The sequence below is a fragment of the Etheostoma spectabile genome, chromosome 15 (assembly GCF_008692095.1).
Source record: "Etheostoma spectabile isolate EspeVRDwgs_2016 chromosome 15, UIUC_Espe_1.0, whole genome shotgun sequence".
NCBI classification, from domain to species: domain Eukaryota; kingdom Metazoa; phylum Chordata; class Actinopteri; order Perciformes; family Percidae; genus Etheostoma; species Etheostoma spectabile.
This window is the reverse complement of record NC_045747.1, coordinates 11,800,265-11,818,385: the sequence shown is the minus strand read 5'-3', so window position 1 is coordinate 11,818,385 and position 18,121 is coordinate 11,800,265. Positions and strand designations below refer to the sequence as shown.

General features: G+C 40.1%; 1 protein-coding gene across 4 annotated transcripts; it reads left to right on the top strand.

Moving 5' to 3' along the window:
- The first annotated feature begins 116 nt into the window (after positions 1–116).
- trip10a (thyroid hormone receptor interactor 10a) lies at positions 117–15,690 on the top strand. Of its 4 annotated transcripts, XM_032536933.1 has the most exons (16): positions 117–427; positions 5,569–5,684; positions 6,283–6,339; positions 6,641–6,788; positions 7,792–7,854; positions 8,289–8,393; positions 8,501–8,629; positions 8,970–9,116; positions 9,249–9,437; positions 11,666–11,830; positions 12,136–12,159; positions 12,747–12,856; positions 13,094–13,226; positions 13,419–13,507; positions 13,594–13,727; positions 14,125–15,690. In XM_032536933.1, the coding sequence occupies exons 1-16, from the start codon at positions 404–406 to the stop codon at positions 14,286–14,288; spliced, it is 1,797 nt and encodes a 598-aa protein (XP_032392824.1). In that variant the 5' UTR covers positions 117–403; the 3' UTR covers positions 14,289–15,690. The 4 variants fall into 4 exon arrangements, with proteins under 4 accessions (XP_032392824.1, XP_032392827.1, XP_032392825.1 ...); XM_032536936.1 differs by lacking the exon at positions 11,666–11,830; XM_032536934.1 differs by lacking the exon at positions 12,136–12,159.
- The last annotated feature ends 2,431 nt before the right edge of the window (positions 15,691–18,121 follow it).

The following is an 18,121-nucleotide window of genomic DNA, read 5'->3' as shown; positions in this document are numbered from 1 at the left end:
GCCGCTGGAGCTCAATGCCTTGATCAATGCTACTTATGAACCAGATTAAAACCCGTCTAAAGGATGCAGTCATCTGGCCAGTGTCGTTTGTGGTTCAGTACACTGGCCCTTTAAGATTTAGGATTTGGGAGTGACGCGGATATGAAAGCTACTTTATCCTTCTTTCCTTCGCTATGAAAAATATTTGGACAAACTAGACAAACGACTGCCAGCCCTAGTTAATTGCCCATGATGCAGGTTAACATAATTTGTTGAAGGACTCAAAACCGGGGTGCGTAGTGGTTACGACTGATTTACCACCTCGGGATTACTTGCCAGAGGGCCGTCCTCCGAGTTGCTGGGATAACTTTGGAGAAGTTCTTTGTATTCGGGATAGTCAGACAGCTTGGCCGACAAGCTGAACATGGACTGGGGCACAGAGCTTTGGGTGAGTCCATCATCCGGCTTGCTTTGGTATAAATGGTTGTCAGGATGAAAATAATGCAGTTTCTTAAGTGGAGTTCGTTGAGAAAGTCGCGAAACGTGCCGTTGGTGAGAAATAAGAGTCCGAGGAAGCGCTGAGACGCTGCAAAACTTGCCATTTATGAACACGGTTCTATTTTCGGACTGTTTTCATCTATAAACATAGATGAAACGTACCAGTAATGGAAAAAAACGCCATATAAAGAGTGGGTTGGCTGAAGCCCACTACCAACATGTTGCTCTTGGGGAAAGCGAAGCAGAAATCTTGGATCCACGTTTGCACATCGATCGAATGTCTGGCTTTTGTGTGGATTTTTTTTTTTTTTTTACACTCCTCAGTGATTTATAGTAAGATGCCTGCAGTGCACGAGGCAAACGGCTGTTAAATTACATCAATTTAAAACTTATTATTGCATTGTAAACAATATGATCCGGTAAACCTAATTTCAGACATACCGGTAAATCACCTACTGTTAGTGATTTCTAGACACACTAAATCAAAAGCAACTTGGACAACAAGTACATTTTCTACGTTATGTCATGACTGACAACCACTAGGCCTATTAATTTGAATACAGGCTGAAAATAGTGTCGGAATACTGTTTATTCTACACAAACACAAGCGTTGTAAGCGTGCTGAGGTGGGTTGTACCCAGTCTCAGTGTTTACAGTTGGCACTGCTTCCATAGAGATAAAATCAGATGCTATCATTTGCCTTGACAACAAGCTTCACCACTGATGAAGTGCTCCATGTGTACACCTGAGTGCCAAGATCATTCAACTGATCAAGACATCTCGATGTTCCAATAAAGTGGGATTTGTTGGATTGACTGCTTATATGAATAGATTCATTCGGACATTGTTTTTATTGGACTGACTGATTATAACAATTAAAATGAACTGCTTCAGCTGCTATATTTAAAAGATGAGGGGCTGTTTTGTAGGTCAGAACAAATCAGGGTGCAGTAGGCTAGTAGACTGTGAGCCATTTCCTGGGAACAGTAGTGAGACTATCCAGAATCTAAACACACCCTGTTGCAAAGAAATCTCTCCATATAACCTATTACCTTGATGACTGTGTGCCAGCAGCACTGTACCATGGTGATAAAGCCAAACACTCACACAGGCACATTCTCAGGGAACCTGTAAATGGAGCGTTGCAAAGATGAGGATAGGGAGGTTGTGACCTCATTACAGTCTCCCCCTAGGCCTCTTCCCCTGTCCCTATTTCATCCTACTTGCTGGTACAACAGCCTAATTAGTTTTGCCCTACTTTGATTAAATCAGAGAAACATCCGTACCCCAGTATTAATCATACGCTTTACCGTTCCTGTTCATCGCATGCAGTTGTTTCATTGGAAACTCTTCACACAAAAGCCAGTATTCTTTCGTCAGTCAACGTGAAATACAAATGATTTCATTCACAGTGTTTACTACAACATGTTTCTTTGGCTCTCCTGTCCTGTTAGACAAATCCCTGCAGGCATAATTCTGTTAATGTTGGGTAGAAGATTCGTCCCTTGGGCCAAGTCAGCTCAATGGCATCTGTCCCCTGATTGCCATTGTTAATCCATTGGCTATTTTAAGACATGTTTGCTGAGTGCAGATCAGTGTCTAAGCATTAGTTGTGATTGTGAGTGCTAACAGGCCAATCCTGAGTGATCTGAACTATAGTGTGGCAGGTCTGGACCGGCAGGGCCCCTACGTTTCTAGAATACAGGGTGACTCAGGGCTGAAACATCCACCCAAGCCTTTTACTGTAGGTTGGTGACTTTCAGGGTGACTCCTTTTGAAGTTATGTGGCATTCACTTGATGCCAGTTTCTCTCTGGTATTACTGAAAGTTTTGGACAATAGAGTGTAAAGGACACATGTGATGCTTGCTAGGTTTAGATAAGAACTTTTAGACCTCAAGATGTAGCATTATTTTACCACACCCCTTAGCCTAAATATGTGCCAAAAAATAGGTCATTGTTTTTCTGGTGTGGAAGTTCTATAATTACTACGGAAGAACTACGACATTTAGCTTACCCATCAAACATGGTGACATGAGTGGAGACGAGAAAGATGCCACTAAATGTTCCTCTGGAATGCGTAACAATATGTAAAAATTCCACAAAATGTCTAAATTACATGTACGGACAGGGAAGTAGGGCTGAAGTAATAATGAAATTGCAAGGATTTTTTACCAGAAACATGACATTTGCTGTGTAATCGAAAGCATGACCATGTGAAAGTTGTCAGAAGCAGATTCATACAAACAGTGTTTGTGATTTATGAAAATCAGTTCAGTACAAACCCAATCTATGGGGAGCTATAAAGATAATTCTGACTGTTGCTTTGGGTGGTTATAAATTGCTGTAGTGTGACAGCCACTTGTGTTTGACAAGACAATGATTATGTCCTTGAAAGCTATGCATTTTTTAAGACAGTTTAATGAGGTTGGCTTTTCTCTAATTGGAGCCCTCTTGTTTTGAATCAAGCTGTCACAGTTAATTTATGGGGTTCTCAGATGCTACTTTTTCTGACATTTAGGGAAAAGAACATAGTTAGTTCATCCAAGGCTTATTTTTTTCAACCGGAGAAATATATGTACACACATTGAGGAAACAGTAAATATGCATGCAACTGTTGTCACAATGAGAAATGTATAACCCCCAATACATTTTTACTTATATTTTTAAATTTAAGTTTCATACATGAGATGAAATAAATTAGTTTCTGTCATTAGATTGGAGAATTAGTGTCCCTTATTATTGCTTTAGGGGGTATTCATAAGTGACAGATACACTAATGTATAGCTCGACAACATCCGTGTAAAATTAACGTTCTCTGATAGTTTGATCACACAAACAAAATAAAAATCTTCTATTGACTGCGCAAATAGGTAGACACCATTCACTCAGCTACTTCCATCATTCATAATCCTGTGAGATGTTTTTAAAGGAAAATTTTACCATTGGAACAAAAAGAATAGGAAAACAATTCAGTAAAATGTGTTGCTTCTTCCCTGGTGTGATAACTGTAGACTCAATAGTGAATAAAAATGTTTTTGTGGCACCAAACTGGGACACAGCATCCTCACAATAGACTAGTATAATTCTAGAGAAAGGCATCAGAACATTGACTGACACACCCAAAAAGATCTATTGACGACCGCTACAATGAATCGACATTTTACCAGGTATACCTCATAAAGACGTAAAGCGTTTATGGACAGCTGTGATGCAGAGTGTTTTATCCTAGAAGTGTTCATATGTCTAGCATATTTTACCTGAATCTAGTAAGATTTATCAACATTATTAGGTATGCATTGTGCAGCTCTGTTGTACATGGAAAGGCAAATATTGGAATGGAATTCAGCATTGGCAGGTAGGAGTGGGGGACAGAATACTGGTTCGGGGATCTCCCCGCCGTCCAACCTACACACCCACAACAGCTTGCCTAACAATTTCAGACCTCTCCATCAATCTCCATAGTAGTTGACCTTTTTTGCACACACTGCCACAAACTGATCAGTAGTCCTGAAACATAATATGCAAATAATAGATGTATCTATGTATAAGGCCTGTATCAAGAGATAAGTGCAGTATATAACTTTCCATTTCCGCTATCATAGCCTTTTAAAAATATGATGCATAAACTCCTCTTAGTAATGCAATTAACAATCTATAAACAAGAACTCAAAACAATCATTTGTTTCCACAGTTTGTTATTCCTACTTGCTTCTTATCGTTACCAAAATTGCATTTAAATTGTGTTTTGATTCCTTTCTACTTTTGCTGCTTGTTTATTTGATGTGTTTGAGGTTACTAGATAAACTGAATAGTTTTAGGGTTAGGGGCAGCACACTAACTTTTCACCAATTAGGAATCTAATCATAGATTTAGTGTGTTTTATGGTCAGTGACATAATTACAGCCTTAGTCTTCTGTTCTTTGGATGTGGTGAGGTTGGGCTGGATGCAGGCAACTACTGCTTTCATTTAAATCATTCTTAAACAAATAAATAGTCACTTTTGACACTTTATGAGGGCTACATTTGAACAAAGTATAAATGTCCTAAAACCCTGACATTTGGTTATTTTGCTAGTATTGTTCTTCTAACTCACAAGTCAAATATGTTTTCCACGTCTGAGAAGAAAATCTGTCGTTAACACAAGCACCTCAGGAAATTGGAACCTGCAGTCGACTGTATTGACTATCCTTAGTTCTGCTCTGTAATTAATGACTCTTAATTAAATCCCTAACGCTGCCTATTGATAAGATGTTATTGGGGTGATGGATTGCAGGCCTCTGTCTTAACCTTTAACTGTGTTCCTTGATGAAGCTAAACGTTGTGCCATTCATTTGAGGGTTGTCTCTTTTGTTTTACCTGAAAGACAGGAAGGGTACAGAAGATCCTGACCCAACTTTTCAGGAATCCCCTTTTAACATGCCCCCTCCTCAGTACTACAGTCAGCAGCCCAGAAAGCTTGGGGGATTGTTTTGAGTCTAGAGTGAGAGACTATTATCTTATATATCATCTCTCACTCTGAACAGAGTTGCCTGAGTTTCAATGTGTCATAAAGTGCTCTTCCAAATAAGGGAATAAAAGAGGAAGAGAAACAAAGTATACCTCTGTCATATTCATATGAAAAGGAAAAGTCAGCAAATTCAGTTGTCCCAAAGGGATTCATTAATTTGAAAGTAGTCATGAAATATGTAAAATAATTAGCTACATTAAAAAGGACTCTGTAAAGCTCATTTGATGTAATTCATAGTCACATTGCTTACAGGATATCAGAAGAGAACCTCCTTTTTCCTGCCTGTGACCCTGTGTCCTTTGACTGTCTTCTCTATTTATGTAACAACATGGGTGCCCTGTGATTTAAAGCTAGGCGGAAGTTAAGAGGTCATTGCCAAGATTTTTATGCACATGTGGAGAGCATTCGTGGAACCCAACATGCAGGAACAATATGTTTAGTTTATTACCCTCCAAGATTCATTTAGATGACCTCAAACTCAACCAGAGGAACGTCTCAGTTATTACCCAGAAGTTAACACATTCCATATCCTGTATTTGCTTAATAACTTTTCCTTATTTGTCTCTTGTGCTTCTTTCTCCAGGACCAATATGACATCATTGAGAAGCACACACAGTCTGGCCTGGAGCTGGTGGAGAAGTATGTAAAATTTGTGAAGGAGAGGACAGAGATTGAGCAAAACTATGCCAAACAACTGAGGTAGGCCTTGCTTTTGTTGTTGTTCTCCCGTGTTGCAAGCCTCAAATGCTTTTGTGTGCGAGTGTGTTGCTTAAAGCAGATTGGTCAGCATGTGTTTACATGGGTGCATGTTAAAAGGCTGTTTATAAAATGTTTGTAGGGTCTTATGACTACTTTGGGACAGAATCTAACTTGTCTCTAAAACACTGGCCTCATTCTCCAGCTGCAGTGTGTGCTCTCTCTCTCTCTCTCTCTCTCTCTCTCTCTCTCTCTCTCTCTCTCTCTTCATCCACGGTGCTCCCTCTCCCAATTGTATCCCAGTCTGCCAGGCCCACATCTGTTGTAGTGCTGAGCTTTGTCAGAGAGGAGAGGAAGTGGGAGCAGACTGGCACATGACAGACTGGATGTGGTCAGAGAGATAGAGAGAGTGAAAGAAGGAAGAAAAGCTTTTTTAATGTGTTCATAGAAGACTTCTGTTTTTAATTCTATTAATACTACTTTTAATACTATAAAACCAGTGTTTAAGAATAGTTTAATGTAGTGAGCTTTCTTCAGCTGTTCCCATTGATAATGTGCTAAGTATTTGTCTACCCATTTATTTGATTTTGACTGTCTACAGGAACCTTTCAAAGAAATATAACCTAAAACGAATCGGCAAAGATGAACCAGAGTGCAGGTGAGCCCTTGCAAAGCATATCTTCAAAGAAAACTTTGAATTGATGATTTGATGATTCATTATAGATATTTGTAATTTGGATATCTACTAGAACATCTTTACATGCATTCATTTTCAAAGTACACCTTTTCTCACAACATATGTCTGCTGATAACTCCTGTATTCAGGTTGGAAAAAGGAAGTTATGACTTGACCCATTGCTGACTTGTCAATGAGCCTGTGTATGTATCATCTTGTCTGTGGTCCCATCACTGTGTTTTTATTTCTCCACCCTTTCCTCTCTTCTCCTCTTAAATGGTAGGTTGTCCAGCTACCAGTCCTTTTTGGAAATCCTGAATGAGATGAACGACTATGCAGGGCAGAGAGAGCTAATTGCTGAGAACATGATGATGAACATTTGCATTGATCTCACCAAGTACCTCCAAGAGCTCAAACAGGAGCGAAAGATGGTGAGTGGACCAGGAGTGCATTTTGTTAGGCTGGTTGAAGTCTATCTTTGCAGCCGCAATTTAGGCATATTATCACAGATAAAATAATGTGTGTTTGAGACGCAAACTTTAGCTTGAAACCCACTGCATTCAAGCTCCTTTTCAAGGCAACTTGTTAAAATGTTCCCACAGTCTTGTTGTCCACCCTCTTTGATACAGTGATGAGTTCCATGAGTGTATTTGGAGTGCTACTGACAATTACCAATTATTATTATATATATTGTTAAAACTGTTTGGTCTATAAAACATTAGAAAATGACTGCTAATCATAATAAAATGTCTTATTTGTTCTGACCAACAGTTTAAACCCAAAAATATTCAATTTACTTTAATGTAAAACCAAGAAAAGCATCTCTCATTTGAATCCCTATAACAATCAAAGTTTTGCACTTTTGATTAACAAAGGCTTCAATGATTAGTCTATCACAATAATTGATGTCGATCGATTGATTGAGTAATAGTTGCAGCTCTAAAGTGTATTTAATACCAGGTGTGCCTGCAGCACCATATTCAACAGCAGCCTGAGAACATGCGTCAATGAGTCTATTTTCTTTTTCTTTAATTGGAGTCTACAGCACACACTGCTGAGGAGAAGTCTACAGGGTGGGAGGAGAATAGAGGGAGATTTAAAGGAGGAGTGGAGATTTGACTGTTGTGGCAGGAAGGAAGCCCTACTTAATGTCTCCGGGGGCGAGGCAGGGTCCAAACGTTAGTGTGTCATTTCTCTATAAGGAATGCATTGGCTCTGTCCTATTGGATTGCAGATCACTGCAGTCGTGGACAGGCTCCCCCTGCAGAGGTGTCTCAAAGAGACACACTGGTATTTTTCTTATCTGTTATGTTGTGTTGCTTTTTGGAGGTCATTGTTTATGCAGTATCTGCCCCTGCACATGGCTGTTTCTCTTTCTGTAATCTGACCCGCCTGCCGTCCTCTCACATAGTCTATTTTTATGAATGTCTGCAGTATCTGATGGAGGCCAAGAAGGCCCAGCAGAGTTTGGAGAGCACCTACAAGCAGCTCGACAGTGTAAGTCCAGACAAAGAATTTAAAAAGATTTTCTAAAATACATTTTCCCTGAAGAGGCGTCCCTCATTCTTCATCTTTCATGATTAAATTTCTTATTGTGATAAGCAGATAGATATATTCTTCCCTTTTGGCTTTGTTCATGATAAAAGATGAAAAAAATATGTGTAAGCAATTGGCTGCACATTAAGTGTGGCTGGTCAGGTGGCTGTATTTGTCTATAGTAAAAGCAGATGGAGAGAGTGGAAATCAGTCCCCCATTTTATACTCCTATCATCAATCCAAGATGTATTAAGTTATGATTGGAGATGTTCCCTCCCATCTTTTTTAGAAAGACCTCCTAATATTTCATTCAGGCAAGGATCTTAGTTAGCTGATTGAACTGAACATGGTCTTTCTCTTTTTCTCTCTCTGTCTTTTTTCCCCCTGCACACCAGAGTAAAAAGCGCTTTGAGAGGGAATGGAGAGAAGCAGAGCGTGCAGCACAGTACGCAGAGAAGACCGATCAAGACATCAATGCTACAAAGGCGGATGTTGAAAAAGTAAAAAAAGGGGGGTGGGGGTGCTTCATTTTAGGGACTATTTACCATGATCATAATTAGAATCCGATTCACTTGGTTATTAACCAGCGCTCTCTGTGTGGTTCCAGGCCAAACAGCAGGCTCATATGAGAGCACACGTAGCGGAGGAGTGTAAGAACGACTACGCTGCTCAGCTTCAGAAGTACAACAAGGAGCAGAACCAGTTCTATTTCAATGATATGCCACTCATTTTCAATGTAAGTGAATTACATATGGCAACACAAATACTGCCCTTAAAGTTTGTATGAGTTAACAATAATAACTGGTATTAGTTTGCCAAAATATTGCTCAACTGATTTTTTTGTGCTAAATAAATTGAATGGTATAATGCAATTAGATTTTTGAACAACAAAGAATAAAAGTTGCACTTAAGGTATGTATATTCAAAACTAGAGATGAACTCCTGAATTTAAACAGTTGATCTTCTTTAACTTATTCACATGCTAAAGTTTTGTATTATTGTATATTATGGGTTGTGCATTATATATTGTCTCGACCCTAAGAATAGCAGTGTCTGAACATTTGTGTGTTCACCAGAAAGTGCAAGATCTGGATGAGAGGCGAGTACGGAAGTTGGCGCAAGGCTACATCTTGTTCTCAGACACAGAGAAGCATGTGATGCCTATCATTGGCAAGTGCCTGGAAGGCATGACTAAAGCCGGCACTAATGTAAATGAGAGGAATGTGAGTTGGTCTCAAAAAATATTATATGGATTTTAATGTGCAGCATAGCTTTATGCAGCCAATGTGTTTTAACTGTGCATCTATTTGAAAATAACTCTTGAATGCTCTTATCTATAATTGCATCTGATGTAGGACTCCATGGTTGTAATAGAGCAGAACAAGTCAGGCTTTGAACGTCCTGGAGATTTGGAGTTTGAGGACTACAGTCAGGGCATCAACCGGGCCTCATCTGACAGTAGCCTGGGCACGCCTAAAGGCCCATTGGAACTTCTGGGAAAGAACAGGAGCAAAAACTTTTGGCTTTTCAGCAAAAAGAGTAAGGTAGGGCATTTCAAATTAGGCTAAATTAGCTTTTTTTGCATTGTGGTAATTGAGAAATGAATGCACTGGCAACCCCCTTCATCAATAATCAACGACAGCAGAGTTAGTCAGTCAGATTAGTGGGCGACTCCTTGCATTATGCTTGTTTACACAACCTTCTGATCTCTGAAGCTCAGTATAATAATGCATGAACCTCTTTCATTAAATTCTACATTATCTCGGACACACCCCAACATTTCTAGAACAGGTCCTTTGCATGACTCTGTCCCTGACTGTGAGTGAATAACCCCCCCCCCCCCCCCCCACACACACACACACACACACACACACACACACACACACACACACACACCCTCCCTCCCTCCTTCTGCGCTGTGGTTTCCAATAGGTCAACGGGCAGTGAGCATTCTGCTGTGCTTGTGCTTTCATCAGCACGAGGCCCAAACAACATTGAATTTTCCTCTACAGGCATCCACAAACACACTGCTTCTATTATACTGCCCAGAACCTAGCATTATGTCTCTCATCACAATAAAATCGTTGTACCAACAATTAGGATGACACCAGGTTTCCCAGGTCAGATCAGGTCCAACCACACATTAGGACAGATTTAGTATTTGGTCTTTAGAATGTAATTGGATCAAGAGAGCCTCACTACATTGCCAAGCAAGGATTTTATCTCAAAGGAGCACTCTTGCTGAGGTCCAAAATTGAACTGGTGATATGAGTAGCTGACCACTAACCAGCCCACGGCCACCCCTTCTCCTGCCTCAGCACTAAATGATCCCTTCTTTCTTCCCTGCAGTGTTTGCTTGTTCAGCGTCTCACTCCTCTCTGCATGTCTTACTGGCTGTGCTCTGCTGTGCACTCTTCCTGTTCTGTGTATATGTGTGGCACACTGCTCTGTGTCATCGGTCATGCTCTCCCAATTAGGACTGTAGAGCAGTATGAATAGGAGGCTGACTATATTGGCTTGAGTGAGCTTTTGGTTTATGTCTGGCCCCTAAACATTCCCACTCTTAGCTGCTCTCCTCTACTTAGATTCACGTAACTTTAAAGAAAAGTAGCACATACCCAGTAGATGTTCACATAATGATAGTGCTGTAGTTCCAGCTCTCAGTATTTACACGAGGGACCTGGTAAAGGGCTGTTTTAGACGTTCACTATTGAAGACTAGAAGACATCAGTCTCCTGTGTAATTTAGCTAATAGATCCAACCCCCACCTTTCCTCTGAGATGTACAGCTGACACTGAGAGGTTTTGCTGTAGTTTACTCCAGTATGTTTTCAAGTTAGCCTCTTTCTGAGAGTTCATAAAGTGCATTCATCAAGCCCCTAAAAATCTATAAGCACAAATGGCACTGTGGTAATTAAGCAGGCTGTTTTAAACAACTGCACTAATTTATGAATTGATATTTTATCTATGTAAGTCAGACTCACAGGTTGAACTTGCACTTTTGCATCAAATCCCATTGTTGATAATTGATTTGGCTTAAAGAAAGTTTTTCTTTTAAAATGGGTCTTAGTTTTGGTCATTATACCTGATATTTATGAAAAACATTCTATTGACTGACGCACAGGAATGCTGCGACCAAACTAAACAGCTTTGCAAACTCTGAGAACTGAAAAACAATTCAAATTCTTATCATAAACTAGCTCATTAGAGCATAGCAAACACTTGACATAATAAGCAGTCTGTATTTCCACGTAATTCCACGTAGTTTACATAATTGGGGTGTGAGTGAGGCCTTATTAACTTAGTCGTAAAGTTGTGTCTTATAATAGCCTAGGATGGGTAAAACTATGAAAATATGAGCCAGGCTCACGGCCTGCCCCAGTTCCTCACTGAGGCTCACCGTACCCTTCAACCTGGCTTGAGTTTGACTGCAGGTGTCGGGCTGCTGTGGCTCTGGTGTGGGAGCTGTGGTTAGTCGCTTGCTGTCCGAATTTTGGATTTGGTTTGTGTTTTATGTTTGTGATGATGTGAGCCAAAGAGACAAATGTGTGTTTGTGTTCTCATGTTCTCTGGGCTTGTGTTTGCTCCAGTGTTGTCTCCCTGGCTTTGTGGTGTGCTTTAAGGTGTTGATGTTGTCTTTTTCTGTCCCTTGTCACCTTGTTGTTCTTGTCTTTCCTCTTTTCTATCCCCCATTTTCTATCCCCCCCCCCTCCTGTATGCTGCCTGCATACCTCATGCTCGGGTACTGGTACTTCGGTCTCGCCTCACCCCAGCTCTCTCCCTCCACGCTTCCACCTTTTTCCACACCCCCCGCCCCCTCGCCTGCTAATGGACCCTCTTCCCCCAAGTTTGGCCGGGACCCTCTGTCGTACTGTTTGAAGGAGATCAATAAGACAGTCAAACCCAGAATCTCTTCCTTCCGGACACTCAGGAGATCGGTGAGTCACCAGAGGAGAAGGGTTGGGTGCCAGGAGACCTCCAATCATCAGGGCATGCACAGCAACCTGTGTTCCTGCATTTGGAAATATGGCTGAAATCTTGAATGAATCCTGAATAAGACTATTTACATTTTCAACACTTAAACATTAGGCAGATCTTACTTCTCACAATGGCTCTTTTGCTGTTCTTAATATATATACATGTTTTAAAGATGTAAAAACATATTTTCAGTGTGGAAAGCAAGAACCATTTTGAAAGATTTTTTGAGATTTGTCAATACAAGTACTGTTTCTTTTTCCCTCAGAAGTTTACTCCAGAGAGGATCATGGTAATATAGACAACAAAGCTGGTGGTGTGGTCTCGGTTGTGTGAAGCATTCAAATGGCCACCTTTCCATTACAAGAGCTCATCTCATTATAATCATTAACCTATCACAAAGCTCTGTTGGAGATTCTTTGTTTAAAAGACTGAATGTGCAGCACTAGTCATCATGTTCTGTGGCAAAAGGCTCGTCCTCTTGAGTTTGTGTTGAAGAGGTGGCCACCTGGTGGTGTAAGGGAGGGATGCTTGGTAGCACAACAGGAAACCAATTTTAAAATAGCCTAAATTGTCTTTGCACTTTCTTGGGTCACCTTTTCCATTCAAGATTTATTTATTTTTATTTCTTGAACTTATATAAAGTTGTGAGAGTGTTGTGTGCTGCATCATAATTGGTGGTTTTGGGTTCAGAACACTGTTGTTCATGAGCTGTTGCATGTGTAACTAGGAGAGTTGAAACTAATTTATGTCAGTTAAACTGGACTCAAACCACAAGCTTTGAGTTTCCTCAGTTGTCTTGTGGTTAGTGGGTGCTGTTGATGTTACACTGTTAGAGTTCCCAAGTTCAATGTTAACACCCCCCTTGAACTCTTGCAGCCCACGGTGACAGAGGACTTCACCCATCTTCCTCCAGAGCAGCGCAGGAAGAGGTTACAACAGAAGCTAGAGGAAATTTGCAAAGAGCTGCAAAAGGAAGTAGATCAGAGGTGTGTGCGCTTGTGTGTGTACATATGTGGGTATCCTTCTGCGTATTAATAACCATCTCTGTTAGAACTCCTCTAGGTGGGAGTGTGAATAAACTTATTTCATGCAGGGCACATCAGTGTTTATAACTCTGTGTTTGAATTGTTTACTCAGCTCTGAGCTCTGCAGGGAACAAATCTCTACTGAAAGTCATCCCCCCCCCTCTTCCTCCCTTGTTTCTCTCTCTTGATTCTCTTCAGTGAGGCCTTGGGGAAAATGAAAGATGTTTATGAGAAAAATCCTCAAATGGGAGACCCTGCAAGTCTGGCATCCCAAATCAGCCAGACGTCCCAGAGTATAGAGCGGCTCAAAGGAGAGCTTAACAAGTATGAGGTAATCCGGATCTCTGTTGTTAATTCATTATATTGATATCATTATTATTATAATGTGAGCCCATTGAGGCATTTTGTGTGAAATTGGGCTTTACAAATGAACCCCAACTTAATATATCTACCATTAAATGCATCACTATAAAACGGTGTTGATGATATTTTTTCTTCTTTTAACTTTGAATCTCTTATGTAGACTTGGCTGGCTGAGGCAGGAGGACGGGGGGACACGCTGCGCTATAAAAGTCACACATTCAACAACAATGGAGCTCACGATGTACTCGGGTAACACTAATTTCTGCTAATAGAAAGGGTGTTTGGCACAATGGTGTGTTGTCTGCTCTGCACAGTGAAACCTGTTTTCTCTCCAGCCCCGATGGAGCTCACTCTGATGAAAGCGCTCCTGATCCCTCCCAGGCCATCTACGCTGAGTTTGATGATGACTTTGAGGACGAGGAACTAACTGCTCCTATTGGGAAATGTACAGCCATGTACAGCTTCCCTGGTATGTCATGGGCTGTATTATTTACTACTGTTTGTAAATTTATGATGTTATCCAGGTAAAAAAAAATCTCCTTTTTAAGTATTTCTGTGAATATTAGCGAGCTACATGGATATTTGCAGATCAGGTGGGTATTAAATGGCAGTTACAAATTATTGTACACGTTTTTGTCATTTGTGGATGCCCATTTATTTAACAACATTATAGCAGGTTGCTTACTGATCAGCAATTACCACATGCTATTCTGGCAATATTATAAAAGTTTAGGAAATAGGGAGGAAAATATCGATAAAAGGAGTGAGGTCACAACCATAGCATCAGTCAAAGTTTTTTTTTCTGTGGTCTTGTATGCATCAACTGCTTCATGGATATTTGCTACCATCTAGTTTTTCTCTTTTAGGGGCCAGTGAAGGGACTATCTCCATGCAGGAGGGAGAGGTGCTGGCTGTGGTAGAGGAGGACAAAGGGGACGGCTGGACCCGTGTCCGTAGGAACAATGGGGATGAAGGCTACATACCTACATCTTATGTCACCATCAGCATTCAACAAATGACAGACATATGAGGAACAAAGGAAGAAGAAATGATTACTTCACCACACTGTACGCAGTTCTTCCCATGGGACCAATCATAATGAAGCCACAGCACTATGGGCGGGACCACTGGTGTATCCAGAAGGGGATCCAAATAAGGTGCTTTGATTTCTTGAGAGAGGCGCCCAAAATGGTCAGAGGAATGCTGTTGACAGTATGTTCCTCATGGCTAACATTACATTATTGTAATCCCAGTTACCTAGGCCACCTAAACCGCAAGGTGATCATGTTTTGATATCATGTCACATTATTGTTTTGGTTGAAAAATAATGCATGGACCTGGATCATGCATGGATCGGGGTACGAGTGCTCACCTCATTCCACAGCCTAATAAGGCATTATGTTTTGAATGTGAGAAGAAGAAGTAGAGAAGAAGGAGGAAGATGAGTGCTGCTGCCATCTTTACACTGAGTCTATGAGTAAAACCTAGGAGGAAGTTACCTTACCTGTTTACCTTTTTCAGTTCAACACTGACCTTCGGTTCTCATTTGTCTCACGCGTGCCACTTTCTAGCTTTAATAGCACTTGTGAAGATGTATGGCACCGTCACTTTGCTCATGGTTGGACTTAAGATCTTGAGTGTCTCCAGGGGATGAGTGAGCTTTGGGGGAGAATGCTTCACTTTTAGTTTTCAGCAATTTGTGAGACCAAAATGTGTAGACGGTTCTCCCATTATGGTAATTCACATGCACACAACAGTACAAACACTCTAATATTCAGACAATCACACAACCATATCATCATTTAAGTCCATTTCCAAAATATAGAACTAACCAGGTCATAGCTGATGAATTCATACAGTTACAATCTAAAATTCTTTTACTAAAAATAATTTATTACAAATGTGTATGTTCTATGAATAAAATGTTTAAGTTTGAAAGAAGCTCTACTTTGTATTAAGGATGTTCTCACATTGTTCTTTCCCCCCGGCACACATAGTGGTCGATCTGTAGCCACAAAAGGGAGTAAATAATGCACACATAAAATGTGCCACATTAAGACTATTGTATTTATGTAATAAATAATATATATTTTAGCTATCACAACACCACTATTGTCTTATTAGCATTTTGTAACCATTAACATACAGATTTGTTACATTGTGAGACAAAACTAAAAGTCTCTAATTATGTTGCTTATAATGTTTTGTTTGGATTTACTTCACATCTTCTCAAGTCAATCCATGTCCTGTTTTTTACGTTGTTACAAAGCCAGCAAGTAGCAGCAACTGTTCATGTGTCTTGGGTGCCTTTCTGGTTAAAAGCATTGTGTATATACCATTTTTGCATATCAGGCATTTTGTGTTTTTAAGTAATGTAAAGCACATTTCAAAGTTCAGAGTCATTTCTGGACTTGGAAAATAAATTTTTGAAACAAACATGGTGCGGTCTTGTAAAATGTGTACAATTGTTTTTGACCTTTAAAGTATTGACACCCATTTTTAGAGTTTGTGCCCCCAAACAACTCAATCAATACATTTACTGATAAAAATAATAATGTGCACATGTAATAAGTAAGTCAATGTATTTGTCAATAAGGTTTAAAAGGCATTGCAGTAATGAGTGTGTTGCTTCCTTTTTTAAGCCAGCCATTGTTTAAGAGGAGAAAGGCAGTGAATATAGTGCCTCCAATAGCTTAATACATAATTTCAGTACCTTTATTTAATAATAAAAAAATAATTGCTACACCTGTGACCATCAACTGATCAGAGTAGATGCAGGTCATTCTCAGTGGGTGGCACTGTTGCATCAATTCTTGGTGAAGTGGCATAGCTCTCCTCTGCATAATTATGTTTTCAATATATAGGCCATGCATTTGCATACCTGATTTAATTGCTCTGGCTTCAAAACCGTACTGTACATAATGATTCATTTAATAATCCCAAATTGGCACGTGTCCCACTTACTCACCTTATTCACAACAGCAGACAAGTGAAGAGAAAGTCTACTTGGTCATCAAATGCAAGGTTGAAATAATTCTGTCTTACTTCCAATGGAAATGAAAAGTCCCTGGGGAGAAAAGATGGCGCTCTGCCTAGCTACCGGAGCATCCTACAGTGGCGTGCTGTGGCATTGACTGACTGGTGAAATGACTGAGAAATCAGATCATCATTTGTATGGAAAGCCTTTAGTCTTAAGATGCGTTAAAGGTCAGCGTTTCTATAAGACCACTGGACCCAGCCAACCTCCTGTGCCTCCCTACAGCTGGGTGATAACACTGCATCCTGGGGGTGGACAGGAAAGCAACATGCTGTTCAACAGCAGTTTTCTGCCCTTTGTGAGTCATTAAAGATTCACCCTTTTAAAACAGACAACGGAGATGCGACACAATTTACCATACCTGTAAGCAACGTCTATTGTCTCTCACCTGACGACAGGAATTAGCCTGAGCTGCTCCTGGGGTTTGAACATACACCTTGCAGAAAGTTCTGGGAAGATGCATTGGCAAGAGGATGTAGATACCGTACTGTAGTTCAATCAAGATAGACCTATTTTAAGAGCCAGATAAGTTTAATAAACATGAAGCATGATAGGTTGACATGTTGGAGTCTTTGGCGATCAGACTCCATTGCAATGTTAAATTATAAGGGGTATACATAGGAATAAATCTCCCCAATGGAGTCTAGACAGTGGTGGAGGTGATGAAGGGATAAAAGAAGCCTGCAGATCTGGATGGATGTGTGAAGCGAGGCTTATGATTGAGGGACCATGTGTGCTGGGAATGATGACAATTTGAAGTGAATGAGGTGGAGGAGGGTTGCATCGCCCTTGCCTGAAATGACAACTGACAGCAGCAAAGAGTAGAATAGATTTAAAATTTGAATGCAACAACACGATAGCTCACAGAGATTGTGGCAAAATCTGGTTGGTTTACCTGAAAGAGTAAACACCCACATTCAGCTGATGACAATGCAGCTTATTGGATTGGGAGTGAGAGAAATGTAAAGCATCTTCCCGATACATAAAATCTGTTGCTGTATCTCATATCTTTTCTCCACCTCTTACTGTACATGGGATTACAATGTTTATTATGGAGTAGAGTGTCACTTTATGTAATCTTTGTTTAACGAGTCTTTTTGACTAGTCAATGTTAGCATTTTGTTTTCTTCTACTGTGTAAGAAAAAGATAGACTGCACATTAACATGTGCACTTTGTGTGAATTAGCATGAATACTCTAAATGATTTATCATGCCAGTGGGATGAAATAAGCCACTTTTCTTTTTAGTCAAAAAGAGTCAAAATGAATAACCATCAACAGCAACACCAACAGTAATGGCATGTTTTTTGTTTGTTTGTTGAATAAAACAATTAAAAAACGAAAACATTTTAATAAAAAAAGCTAGACAACGTACAACTGCAGTGTCAGAGGTTGAGCATGATTTCACTATCAAAATGTAAGCCTGAAATATCTGACTCTAACATGAGATCATGTGGTGATGTTATGTGGTTGCTGGAGCATTAACTGTGCCTTTAAAAAGGCTCAAGCACCAAACCTTGATGTTGGATATCAGAGCTTGTTATTGTGCATGTGGTGGTAAGGTATTTGTTGTTATTTTTGTGGAACCAAAGATTGTATAAAGCTAACTGTGCTCACCTTCCACTTCACTGACCTAATTTCAAAGCTCTTCAAGTTGTCATGACTGATCTACTAATGAGCAACAACCTGATGATCATTAGCATTCCTTTTAGGTTAGTTGAATATTATGGTAATATTGGCATCCAAGCTGTACTGTACTGCTGTACTAAACAATCGTCTTCTGGCAAGACTTCAGAATCTGTGTTCTGTGTCAGTTTTCATAAGAGT

Coding starts and splice junctions, on each gene's coding strand:
- trip10a (XM_032536933.1), top strand. CDS start 404: ATGGACTGGGGCACAGAGCTTTGG. Junction 9,117..9,248: donor CTAATGTAAATGAGAGGAAT/GTGAGTTGGTCT, acceptor CATCTGATGTAG/GACTCCATGGTTGTAATAGA. Junction 13,508..13,593: donor GGAGCTCACGATGTACTCGG/GTAACACTAATT, acceptor TTTTCTCTCCAG/CCCCGATGGAGCTCACTCTG.